Genomic DNA, 12,002 nt, shown 5'->3' on the forward strand with positions numbered 1-12,002 from the left:
TAGGAAATTAAGAGATATTTGAATTATAGAGAAGGTTCCATTTTACCATCTAGTAAATTAAGAGATATTTGAATTATAGAGAAGGTTCCATTTTACCATCTAGTAAATTAAGAGATATTTGAATTATAGAGAAGTGTGAGAGATAAGCTAATTAAAAGAGAGGGAGAGAGAAGCTAATAGTGTAGCAACTTACCACTAAGGTAAGCAAATTAAGAGAGAGAGGGGGGGGGGGGGGGGGGGGGGGGGGGGCAGTCATGAGTCTTTTACCTCCGGGGTAGGTAACCGAATAGACTCATGACTTTGCTTGGGTTTGTACACAAGCATGGAAGGCCAAGATACACATGTAGAAACCAAAGATACATCTTATTGATCAAATGAATTCACAAAGGTGCCCTTTGCATCTCAAGTTAATGACATGGAAGCATAGAGTTGCATGTGCAATTCACGAAGAAATTTAAGAAGCTTTTATTTTGTATCACCTCATCATCACGGGGTATGTACTCAAAAGGTGTAGGCCACAAGATCAAAGACAAGGTGCATACTTTCGGTCCATCCTCCAAGTCAAGATGGAAGGGTTTACCATACACACGTTGCAACTCAACGGTTTTGTTAATGACACCTTTCCAAAAAAACCACTCTTCTCCCTAGACCCATGTTGGGAATTGGAGGCTCTTGTTGTGACACCTCCAACACTTTGGGGACACGAGATTCCTATTGTTGTCACCAATTACCCTGACTCTTGAAGAGGTACATTGGGAGAGAATAAAAGGAAATCGAGAGATGCATATGGAATGTGGACCTTGGTGGCATTCATGTCATCCAAAACCAATGCACGATAAGATTGTGATGTGTGTGACAGTGTGCAAGTAAACTCACTTTAACCCATCAACCAGAAACTTTCAAGGCATTATCAAGAGAGTAACATTTTGATGTGAGACATGGAAGCAACAAAAAGTGGGCACAATCCATTGTCTACTTGCTATTGGTGGTAATAGTAGTTTGGCTTGATCACTAGTGAGAAGAATTGCCAACACAAAAGACGTACATATTTAGTATCTAGGGAGGCTAATACCTAAATGTGTTTGTGAGACCTCTTCAACAACCTAAAGAGATGATGTTTGGGTCTGTTAATTACAAATTAATAACGAGTTATGTAAGCACTTAATATACGATAAAAACACAAGTAATATATATATATATATATATCCACAAGCATGTGTTTCGTTCCTTAATGTGAGTTCCTCCAAAAAGGATAAACTTTCCATCATGAAGTTATCATCGTCCATCGACATCGACCATCAAAAGGATTTTTTCTTTTTCCTGAAAATATCATTTCATTAGTTATAAACAATTGTTACAAGAATGTTGACCTACTGTCAAGCTTCCCATGGTATGTAGAACTCTTCCTTGGGTGGTCCCCATCCCTAAAGGATAGATAGTATCAACATTCCACCACTCAATAACATAGTTATGTAATTGGTGGTGCTAAGCACCACATGGGTCTTGCATATTGTAGTGTGAGAAAAGGGCCCTTCTTCCAATGGGCGATAAATTCGAGGCGTTGCAACACTGCAACATTTGTCTCACCTTTAATTTCATCATACCGCCCTTTAAAGGTATGCACCATCTGCATCTAGATGTTCCGTACACTTTCCATTGGATTAACAGTAGTATTATCAAACACCTTAGAACATCTATCAATCCAAATAAACCACTCAAAAGGATCATTTTTATTATTTTATCATCATGAAGTTACCATTGTCCATCAACATCAACTATCTTCCATCTTCCATCCTCCATCCTCCAATCATCCATCAACCATCATCCATCGTCCATGATCCATCCACCAATCACCCATCATCCATCATCAATCAACCAATCATCCATCATCCATCAACCAATCATCCATCATCCATCATCCAATAATCCAATAATCCATCATCCATCATCCATCATCCATCATCCATCATCCATCATCCATCATCCAATCATCCATCAACCTATCATCCAATCATCCAATCATCCATCAACCAATCAACCAATCATCCATGATCCAATGATCCAATGATCCATGATCCATGATCCATGATCCATCAACCAATCATCCATCAATATCATCAATCAACCAATCATCCATGATCCAATGATCCAATGATCCATGATCCATGATCCATCAACCAATCATCCATCAATATCATCAATCATCAATCATCAATCATCTCCATATCGAATGCGCGGATGGACGGATCGACATGCGAAGCCCAACGAAGTTCTCGCATGTGCATCACACACGGTTAAGTCTATCGTGGCCCGCGAAGGAATGAATGCGTGTGACAGGGCTCTATCTCTAAGAGAATGCTATGCTGTTTTGAATTTGTATCTGTCTGTATTTCTGCTAAAACCCTAAAACCCTAACCCCCCCCCCCCCCCCCCCTTTCAGAAGCTTCCATGGACCACGCGCTCTCCCCCACTCGCCACTTACACACGTCTCTGCAGGTATGGTTGTCTTTATTTTCTTTGCTTTTCCGGGTTGGAGGTGTTTGGTGCTGTCAAAGAAACCATTTCCGATTGCCATTCTTTTGAGAGTTTTGTTAGAGGTGTTAAGTGTTCTCAGAGGAACAATATTCTCACGTTGCATTTTTATTTTAGGGTTTCAGTTAGTGGTTTTAATGTATTCAAAGAAAAAAATTCTGGATTGCATTTTTTATAGTTTAGTTAGATTAGTGTTCAATAAACAGCGACGGCTGAAGTTATAGGGTTAGTTTAGATGAATTGGCGCTCTCAAAGAAACAAGTTCAGATTGCGTTTGTCAGAACCTGGTTAGAAGTTTCAACGGTTTCAAAGAAATAAATTCAGATTGCATATTATGTGGTTTACGGTCAGAGATTTAAGTGCCGAAGACTAATGGACGAATATTTTAGGGTTTGGTTAAATTTTTTATTTTTTAAAGAAGCGTTATTGCTGAACTTCAGGATTTGGTTAGAGTTGTTAGCAATCTCAAAGAAACAAAATTCAGATAATCATTTTTCAGGTTTGATTAGAGGTTTTAGCGTTTTCAAAGAAACAAATACAGATTGTGTATTCTATGGTTTGGGATTAGGGATTTCAGTGTTGAAGAGTTATGACCGGATCTTTTAGGTTTTTGTTAGAGATGTTAGTGTTCAATGGAAAGTTGTGGCGGAACGTTTAGGGTTTGATTACAGATGTTAGCGTTCAAGAAAGAATTCAGACAGTGTCATGACAACTTTCTAGGGTTTGGTTAGAACTGTTATGTAGAAGATTTTAAAGTGTTCAACATGCATCGACGAGATTTTGGTTTGGGATGTAGATATGGTAAGAAGTTTCAAAGAACTCAGACTTTATCTTTTAAGTTTCTAATCTCTTCTTTCACATTTCAACGAGTTGAACAAAAGTTGTAAAGAACTCAAGACTGCAAATTTATGTGGCTTTTACGGTTGAGTTTTAGAGCAGTGACTGTATCTTTTTAGCCTCTACGACTTGACTAGTAGTGATAAATGAAGGTTTTAAAAGAAAAAATTCTCACTATCCTTAGGGTTTGGTTAGAGCTTTTGGCATGCGAGAAAGAAGTAATTCAGACTCTTTATCTTTTGAGCTCATAAGCTTTGGTTGGTCAGATCTGTCGTGATGCGCAAAGAAATAATATAAGGATTTCAGATTGTAACCTTGTTAGTGTTCAAGAAAGAATTTTTGACAGTATCTATTAAGGTATGTAATGCTCAGTGAGATTTGGAAATCAGAGTTCAGGATCTCAATTTTGGGGTTTGATTTGAGACCAATGTTCAAGGAAAAAAATACAGATTCCATCTTTTTTAGTTTCCATGGTTTGGTTGGAGCTGCAAGAGCGCTTGATAAAGATTTCGGAACATATATTTTGAACATTTATTAGCACATGTATTATGTCTCTGTTAAATCCATACGCAACAATATCCAGAATTTATGTTTTCTGGGGGTGCGGCTAGCATTGTATTTGTTAACTCTGTGATTCTTGGAACTTTTTCCAATTCATAACGTCCCAAGTATTAATGACAGGAGCTCAAAGGTCTACAACCGCAGCTTTACTCTGCAGCGGAGTACTGCGAGGCCTCATACCTCTTCACTGATCAAAAGAAAGTGTAAGGTCAAGTTTCATGTGGACATTGTTAGGGTTATCCTTTGTATATGTCAAAGGAGGGCTTCTTAGTCATTATTGGCAAGAGGAAATGTTTTGGGCAACTCATTGATCATCTCTCAAAAGAATAAAAATATGAGAGACAAACATCATCGTATTTTCCAATAATCCTATACCTACAACATATTATACTCTACAGATAAGAGATCACTAGAAGATCCATTAAAGAAGGTATTTTGATTTATTTAGGGTGCTGGAAAACATGAAAGATTATGCAGTGAAGGCTCTTGTGAATACAGTAGATCATTTGGGAACTGTTGCATACAACATGAATGAGGTCCTATATCTACAGATCAGTGAAATATCTTCTACTGGAGTCCGGGTTGCAAGTCTCGCACAGGTATGCATTGAAGCTTTTTCTTCACAACAAAGAAGGAAAAATTCAAGCTTATTATACTTGGTTATATACCAACTCTGTGGTGGCAAATAATTCATGCACGTAAGATGTTACAGGCATTTTGGAAAAATTTGGTTTGAAACTGATAAAACATCTCATTGGCATCTTGGAAGGATGACAATTAAACTTCATCAAATGATACTAAGCTTGAGTTGGATATTGTATGTAGAGGGTGCATACCTGTAAAAAATATAAAGATCTGGAAGTACTTTCTAATCAATGGTCTAACAGAGCTAATCAGAGATATCACAAGCACTATCTTCCACCAGGTAGAGCGTCCTCACTCATCATTGAAAAGTGTATATGGATGGCGATTCCAACATTTTGATAGTTATTGTCATTATGACACTAGATGCTATGCATAATTACAACGAAAAACAGAAAGGAAAAGTGGAAGAAAGGATCGATGAATCTGAGATTTCACGATCACATCCTGGTATACATTCCATTGAAATGGTTTTCATGCAGTGCCTTTGCATACAAAAGATGCTACAGAGCCTGAGATGTTTTCATTTGTGAAATGGATTTGTGTTTGGTTTATATGTTTTAAACATCCTTGGTAGTCATACAAGAGGCTGGAAAAACCTTGTTGTGGTATTTAACAGCTGAACATCCCATTTCTCCGAAAATTGCTACTCCAATACCACGAAGTACTAATAGGTGAGATTAGTTTTTTTCGAAGGACGTTGTACTAGTTTGGGTGGTTCTATCTAGGATGAATATCTTGAACTGTTTTTTTTCTTTCTATTACCCGAATGCAATTATTGTAAAGCAGGGTTCCATCTTTGAGCATTGCATCTGAAAGCCCCGTTTCAGGTGAATGAGCTTAGCCACAGTGTTTTATATTTATTTTCTTTTTTCTCATAATTTAAACCATTTGGTTCATCAATATAAAATATCCATTCGCATCCCCAATTGATTTGTCAGGCCCATCAAGTATAGGCAGACCATCAAAGTTTGCAACTGAGTGTAATAATCACATCCAAGTATGCTCTCTCTCTCTCTCTCTCTCTCTCTCTCTCTGTACACTACTAGAACTCTTTTAGCTTAAGTTATTTTTACTTTACTTTTATTTTAGTTTTGATGATTGGATAAATACCAACTGTCTCATGGGCCAATTTTGGCCTTAGAAGATGTTAATATATCTTTCTTTCGTTCTTTCTTTCTTTCTGTCTCTCTCTCTCTCTCCCCTCGACATGAGACAGGATATTGGGGCACAGGCGAGAAGACTCATGGACTGTGCATATTTTTCCCTGAACAAGTTCAGGAGTCTTGAGTGTCACACTTTGATACAATGTTATAATTTTGACTACATTTGAGTATTCTTTCCATGCATTGTCAGTCGGATATACTCCTTTCACAATTCCTCTAATAGTTACAATGTACACACTCTCAATTCTTGAGCATCATTATCATTACAATGTGCATTCTCAATTCCTCGTATGTGAAAATGTTTCACAGTTGACCCCATAGGTCATATTTTACCTTATCAGGACAATAATAAAATGTGTATGTGTGTGTCTATTATAGCCTCACATGCTTGTGGTCTCATAGGCCAATTTTCTCTTTTGAAGGTATAATATAACATTTTATTTCTCTCTCAAATTGCTTATGTAATTGCAATCCATGGATGTAGAATTTTCTGAGCTATTAAGAAACCTGAAATTAAGAAAAAGGTATATTGATTGATTCCTTCCAATTTTTGGAAAACAATTGAGGAATAACGTGGAGATTAAAACATCTATATATACTGTGTTGTAAAATAGATAAACAGATAAGAATTTTGAGACTATCTCTTATGGAGCTACATGTGACTCAAGGAAGGTAAAAATTGCTAATGCTTTGTTTCCATTGGTACTCGCCAGACCTCTTCCATGGTTGTTCCGAAGCCTACAGGAACTTCACACATTTCTTCGGATGAGACGTTCGGCTGTCATGAGCGAGGAAATACATCATCCCGACGCAGAGGTTTTCTTTCATCTCTACTCAGGAGAACACACAATTAACTTTCGATGCCATCTGTATGTGGAATAGAGTTTTGTATATTTCTAACCCAGAACCATTGGTGATGTTAAAAACTATCACATCTACAAGGATGTTATGTAGTATACTTACATGTGTTACAAATGTGTAAGTTTTGGATAATGATGTTGGCCCATCTTTACCAAGTGCACCATTTAGTGACCACTGATATTGCTTTGTCCCGAAGTTGATGTCGATACTCTCAAGGATCGACCATTCCTTCTTGAGAGTATTGACATCATGTGGTACCATTGAATGGGAGTGTTTAGTCCGCAGTCAAATGTAAAAATCATGTATGTTTGGAAAGATGCTGGGTGGGCCAAATAGAAGGTGCATTTCTACTTTTATTAAAAAATACACGAAAAACCATGTAAAAAGCAATATATATTTGGAAAGGTATGCGTCACTAGTTCATATTTCAAAAAATGGACGTGGAATAGGACAATGCTAGGCTTTGAGATTAGGCAAAGCAATGAATGCAATTTGTCAAAGTTCATCTTCATTGTGAAGATGTCATGTCATTCTAGGCAATTTTTACATCGACATCTAGTAAATGGTAATCCAAAAAGACCCACGTTTTGTGAAGGTGTGTTTCGATTCGGGAACAAGTTCTTCGATCGTGTATCCACGATTCCTCTTATCTTAATGGGAAGCGACCTTTACTTAGGCGGGGTTACTTAGATTACAAGGAAACGAGTGATGGTATGCATGATGATTATGTGTGAGTATCATTAGCATGTTAGTAAATAAGGCCTCAGAAGGGGGCTTGTTAATCAAGAACGATACTCGTTGGCATGTAAGTAAATAAGGCCTGAAAAAAGGGCTTGTTAATCAACAACGTGCATTGTTTATGAATGTTTGAGTTATATTCGATATGAGCATTTCGGCATTGTCGAGTTACATTGTTAAAGATGATATTTCATGAGTGTTTTGTAATTCTGTATTGCACCCCAAGCCTAGGTTTAATGTTCAATAACGTAACATGTGCACTTGTCTATGGCCTCTGGTTTATTTTCAACAGTTTGTCAACCTCTTTTTCGGTAGTCGAGGATTTCTTTTCTTTATTTTCATGAATTAGGTAAAGGGTCCCAAGAAAAGGAGTATTTGTTTACACAAAAAAGAAACTTTTGAATGCAAATCAAGTTATTTTATCATTCTATTGATTGCATTTTGATGCAATCGCCACATCCAATGCAAAACATGAACTGTTCGTGAAGGAAAGCTTAATAAGAAAACAAAGCATTTAATATTAATATGTTTCTTTTGGTGCAAAGTGATTTGATAAAAGCATATTTATTCTATCTTATTCTGAAAATAATAAATTGTTTGTTGAGGTTAGTAGTATTTGCTTTAAGTGGATTGAACAATCAAATACTTATGTATGTTAATTATGTTGCCAATGTATGATTTGTGTTGATATACTTCCATGTGAAATAAACATTTTGCAATACACGAAACAACTATGCCTAATCCATATGTTGTGAAATTTAAAATATAGGGCATGAATCAGGATGAAAGATGATACTCTATGAAGATTTGGGCAAATCCAAATGATATAAATTAGACATACTTCACACCCTAACAACTATGATCAAACTTGTATTTGGCACAACCTGCTTATTCAAATATTATTCTTGAATAGTACAGTCAAACAATCACACATGAATTTTCAGATTAAATTTGTGTTTGTGATGCAATTTGAGACAGGAGGAAGTAAACCTGCCATAATACTACTCAGTTGGCCTTCGTGGAAATAAACAGTACTAGTGCTTCAACCCATGCTAGGAGTTCTAGTTCCATGCTTACATACCTCCCAACTTTTTAGAGAACTTTACGAAAATAAACAGCTAAGAGAGAAAGTTCAATAAATGGAATTTAGCATGATCTTTGACAATCAAATACATTATGTGTGTGGGTTGGTTATTGACTCTTAACGTGTAGGAAGTTACTAATGAATGTTGCAATTGAGAGCGGCACATGGTGGTTGAGGGAGAAAAGTGTGTCGGAAATCGAGGCCAAGGTTATAAGTCATCGTCCTTATCCAATGTCATCGTGATCGAATAAGTCAAGGTTGTTTTTTTGGATTCATACTATGTAACTCAAGTACATGCACCTATTTTCAAACCTCAACTTATTATTGTCTTGCATGTTTATGCCTAGATCTAAACCTCTAGTTATAGGAAGAGATAAATGTATTCTCTACCAATTCCTTAACCTATAATTGGAACATCTGCATCACTTCTTATCATTACAATGCTACACTGGTGATTATATAAGATGCCTCACAAACATTCAAATTTGTCTTCACACACTAAGATCACAAAAGCATGCATGCATACATCAATTGTTGATGACATACCTTGATATCAAATAGTTGTTGAAAAATCAGAACTCGAAGTGCCCAAGTACCCTTCAAGTTGAAGATATGAAAGCTAATATAATTGTATAGTTCTTTTTAATCCTATATTGAAGTCATATAATTGAAGCTCTACATGGTTTTATTTCGAAGAGCAATGTCATTGAAATTGGATATCATTGGATCCATCAACAAGTTTAAGGAGGTGGACTACCTTGTATTATCGAATGCATCGAAATGTTTAACGATGATTCGTGCTTTGAAGTTCAAAACATTTTAAGTCAAGAATGAAAGAGTTAAATTGGAACTTGTACAGATAGGTTAATGGAAATTTGTTAACCAAGCTACTTAATGTTTAAAACTTCATTGTCGGACCTCAAAAGGATGGATTGATAGCATCCACTAGTTGATGAGATCTAATGTATTTTACAGCGATGATGATCACTCTACATAAAATATTATCACACCTTTACTGCCTATAGATGCAAAAGCCCTGCTATATGTATCCCCACACACAAAAAAATGCAACAAAATCATGTTAGAAAGCTCGGATAACATCCCAGAATCGTTAAATTCGTGAAGAATTCTCTAAAATGCCCCCCAAACAATGATGATTCGGGTACACGGATAATGGCAGCCTGGCTCGAGAGATGTGAAACTTAGCCATAGTTTCGCCAGAACTCGGGGATGATTTAACATAAAAAGACATTTGCATCACAATGTTTTTAAGGATAGGGTAACCATGGGGTGACAAGCAATAGAAATTGTGATAATTAGAGCGAATGCATGGATCGATAGACTCGGTGTCCGCGAGGCTGCGTGTGAAGAATTCGGATCATCCTTCTTCGATTCCGATGATTGAAGAGACGAGGTTCCGGGTTCATCGGTCACGTTTACGGCTACTTTCATTCCTTGTTGGCAATGGTTGTCTAGGCCGCACGCGAAGTAGTAGACCTTGGTCTCATTCAAGACCAGCTTGGTCTTGCCCCCCTTGTTGGTCCAATTGTAGATCCAATCCTTTCCATACCATATGTTGAAAGAGCAGTTCACAAATGTTGAGTAATTCAGCTCGAAGACGGTGTAGAGGCCCCGTTGGTAGTTAAATGCTGCGGGAAATCGATCCAAAAAATGGTGTGGTATTTGCTAGTTAGAAAATCCTTGAATTGGAGCTTAAACCAAGTTTAAACCAATCAAGCAATCATCAGAAAGACAGTGTTGGCAACTACTTGTTCAAGATCATTGTAACATTTCTTCAGAATTGTTCATAAAAATCAACACACTTAAGTTTATACAAAAATCTGTTAATATATAGTCTATTCCTTCAATCCTGCCTTATAAACGAATCAAGCAATTCCATGCATCCACATGATCCTGCAAGAAGGCTATAATGCTGGAACCACATAAGCTTCAGCTTAAGGTATTAATGATCTTCACATTAAGAATGCAGCTATGGAAGAATTATATATACACCTGAGCTTAAGGCATACATGATTGCCACATCAAGAATGCAGCTATGGAGACATGGTGTTAAATCTTCCTAATGAAGCTATGCAAAGCCACTAGCTATGGCGCAAAATATTCCTGCAAGGATAGGGTTTTGGCAACATATGTGTCTGCGTGTGCGCGCTATGTTTGTCTTCCCTATAGTGATTGGACAGTTTAAGGAAATGCCGATCCATATCTGGATCTATACATGGACTTCAGCAGCAAAGAAGAAATTCTGAAGGTGTATTTGGGGAGAAAGAAAAGAGAACATAACTGTGGTGCATTTTGGGGGAAAACATCGGGGCATTTTCAGTGGATTGAAAGGAAATGACTAATTGTGGATTCGATTGATTTACATAACGCAATCGATTATTCGAATGATTGATTGATTTTACTATTGATTGCCTAATTGGGCGATTGCTTTAAGTGGATGGATCAGATATGAATGCGTTTGGAAGGAGAATCTGATTAATTGTGAAAGCGATTGATTTAATGCAATCAAATTTTTGGAGTGAATGATTCATTTAACTATAATTGGGCGATTTGATTTAGGTGGATGGATCTATGAAAGCGATCGATCGATTGTTCAATATACTTAACTGATTTCGTCGTTGGTTCGGAAGGTGTGGGAGGCGGACCAATCGGAGTAATTGAGGCCAGGGACGGCTGAGGGGAGCTGCCAGCCGCGATTAGCGCCAACGATGTGATCGGTGGCCAGAATTTGGGGGGGCAGGGCGAAGCAGAAGCACAGGAACGCCATAGCAAATGCAGAAGGCAAAGCAACAGGAAGAGCAGGAGCTTCCATGGCAGGATACCTCTGTTTCTCTGTTTCTCTGTTTCTCTCTCTCTCTCTCAGAGAATTAATTCACCTGCTTCATTAATTAGCAATTTAATTCATCCCTTTCTTTATTTCTTTATTTCTTTATAATTTAATTATTTCCCGGGAGTTGTTTTTATTGAATTTAATTATTTTTATTCCAAAATCAAATTGAAAGATTCGACATGGAATCAATCTCCAACGGTTTCCTTCCTCTGTTCCACTTCGATTTGGTTTTTTCTTATTTAGAATAATCATTCAATCATATGCTTTTAATGTTTCTGTTTATATCTTTTAACTGAGCCTTTATGTGAGTGATTTAGTTTTTTCCTTCAGTTTATAATTAGTTGGTTTTATTGAATGATTTGACTGAAATTGTTTGAGTTAAATACCTCTCTCCAATTTAGGAAAGGTAGTTAAAAGAATAGTTAATGATTTGAGTAATCAACTAACTAGCTAATGAACTAATAAACGAACTAGCTAATTAACTAATAAACTAACTAGCTAATGAACTAATAAACTAACTTGCTAATTAACTCATAAACTTATAAAATAACTAGCAATTTAACTAATAAACTAATAAACTAATAAACTAACTTGCTAATTAACTCATAAATTAATAAACTAACTAGCTATTTAACTAATCAGCTAACTAGCTAATTAACTAATAAAAGAATCAACTCATAAACTAATCAACCATCAACCACAACTAATCAACTAATTAACTAACTAATTA

At 36.7% G+C, this 12,002-nt stretch overlaps 1 protein-coding gene across 4 annotated transcripts; it reads left to right on the forward strand.

Moving 5' to 3' along the window:
- Positions 1-1,810: 1,810 nt before the first annotated feature.
- Positions 1,811-6,750, forward strand: LOC147862321 (putative protein ABIL1). 4 transcript variants are annotated; one of them, XM_087322621.1, is made up of 10 exons: positions 1,811-2,293; positions 2,441-2,496; positions 4,051-4,133; positions 4,379-4,529; positions 4,756-4,855; positions 4,939-5,022; positions 5,150-5,246; positions 5,362-5,402; positions 5,514-5,572; positions 6,476-6,750. In XM_087322621.1, the coding sequence occupies exons 1-10, from the start codon at positions 2,239-2,241 to the stop codon at positions 6,590-6,592; spliced, it is 843 nt and encodes a 280-aa protein (XP_087178747.1). In that variant the 5' UTR covers positions 1,811-2,238; the 3' UTR covers positions 6,593-6,750. The 4 variants fall into 4 exon arrangements, with proteins under 4 accessions (XP_087178747.1, XP_087178749.1, XP_087178746.1 ...); XM_087322623.1 differs by having other exon boundaries at positions 1,820-2,293; positions 4,051-4,138; positions 6,452-6,750; XM_087322620.1 differs by having other exon boundaries at positions 1,827-2,293; positions 6,452-6,750.
- The last annotated feature ends 5,252 nt before the right edge of the window (positions 6,751-12,002 follow it).

The sequence above is a fragment of the Azolla caroliniana genome, unplaced genomic scaffold (assembly GCF_043228905.1).
Source record: "Azolla caroliniana isolate FFs.n. ecotype wild unplaced genomic scaffold, voAzoCaro1.0.p SCAF_7, whole genome shotgun sequence".
Taxonomy (NCBI): Eukaryota; Viridiplantae; Streptophyta; class Polypodiopsida; order Salviniales; family Salviniaceae; genus Azolla; species Azolla caroliniana.

Excerpts from the sequence above, each read along its gene's own strand:
- LOC147862321 (XM_087322620.1), top strand. The coding sequence starts at position 2,239 with ATGGACGGATCGACATGCGAAGCCCAACGAAGTTCTCGCATGTGCATC. Across the intron at positions 5,247-5,361 it reads ATACCACGAAGTACTAATAG|GGTTCCATCTTTGAGCATTG; the intron begins GTGAGATTAGTT and ends ATTGTAAAGCAG. Across the intron at positions 5,403-5,513 it reads ATCTGAAAGCCCCGTTTCAG|GCCCATCAAGTATAGGCAGA; the intron begins GTGAATGAGCTT and ends TTGATTTGTCAG.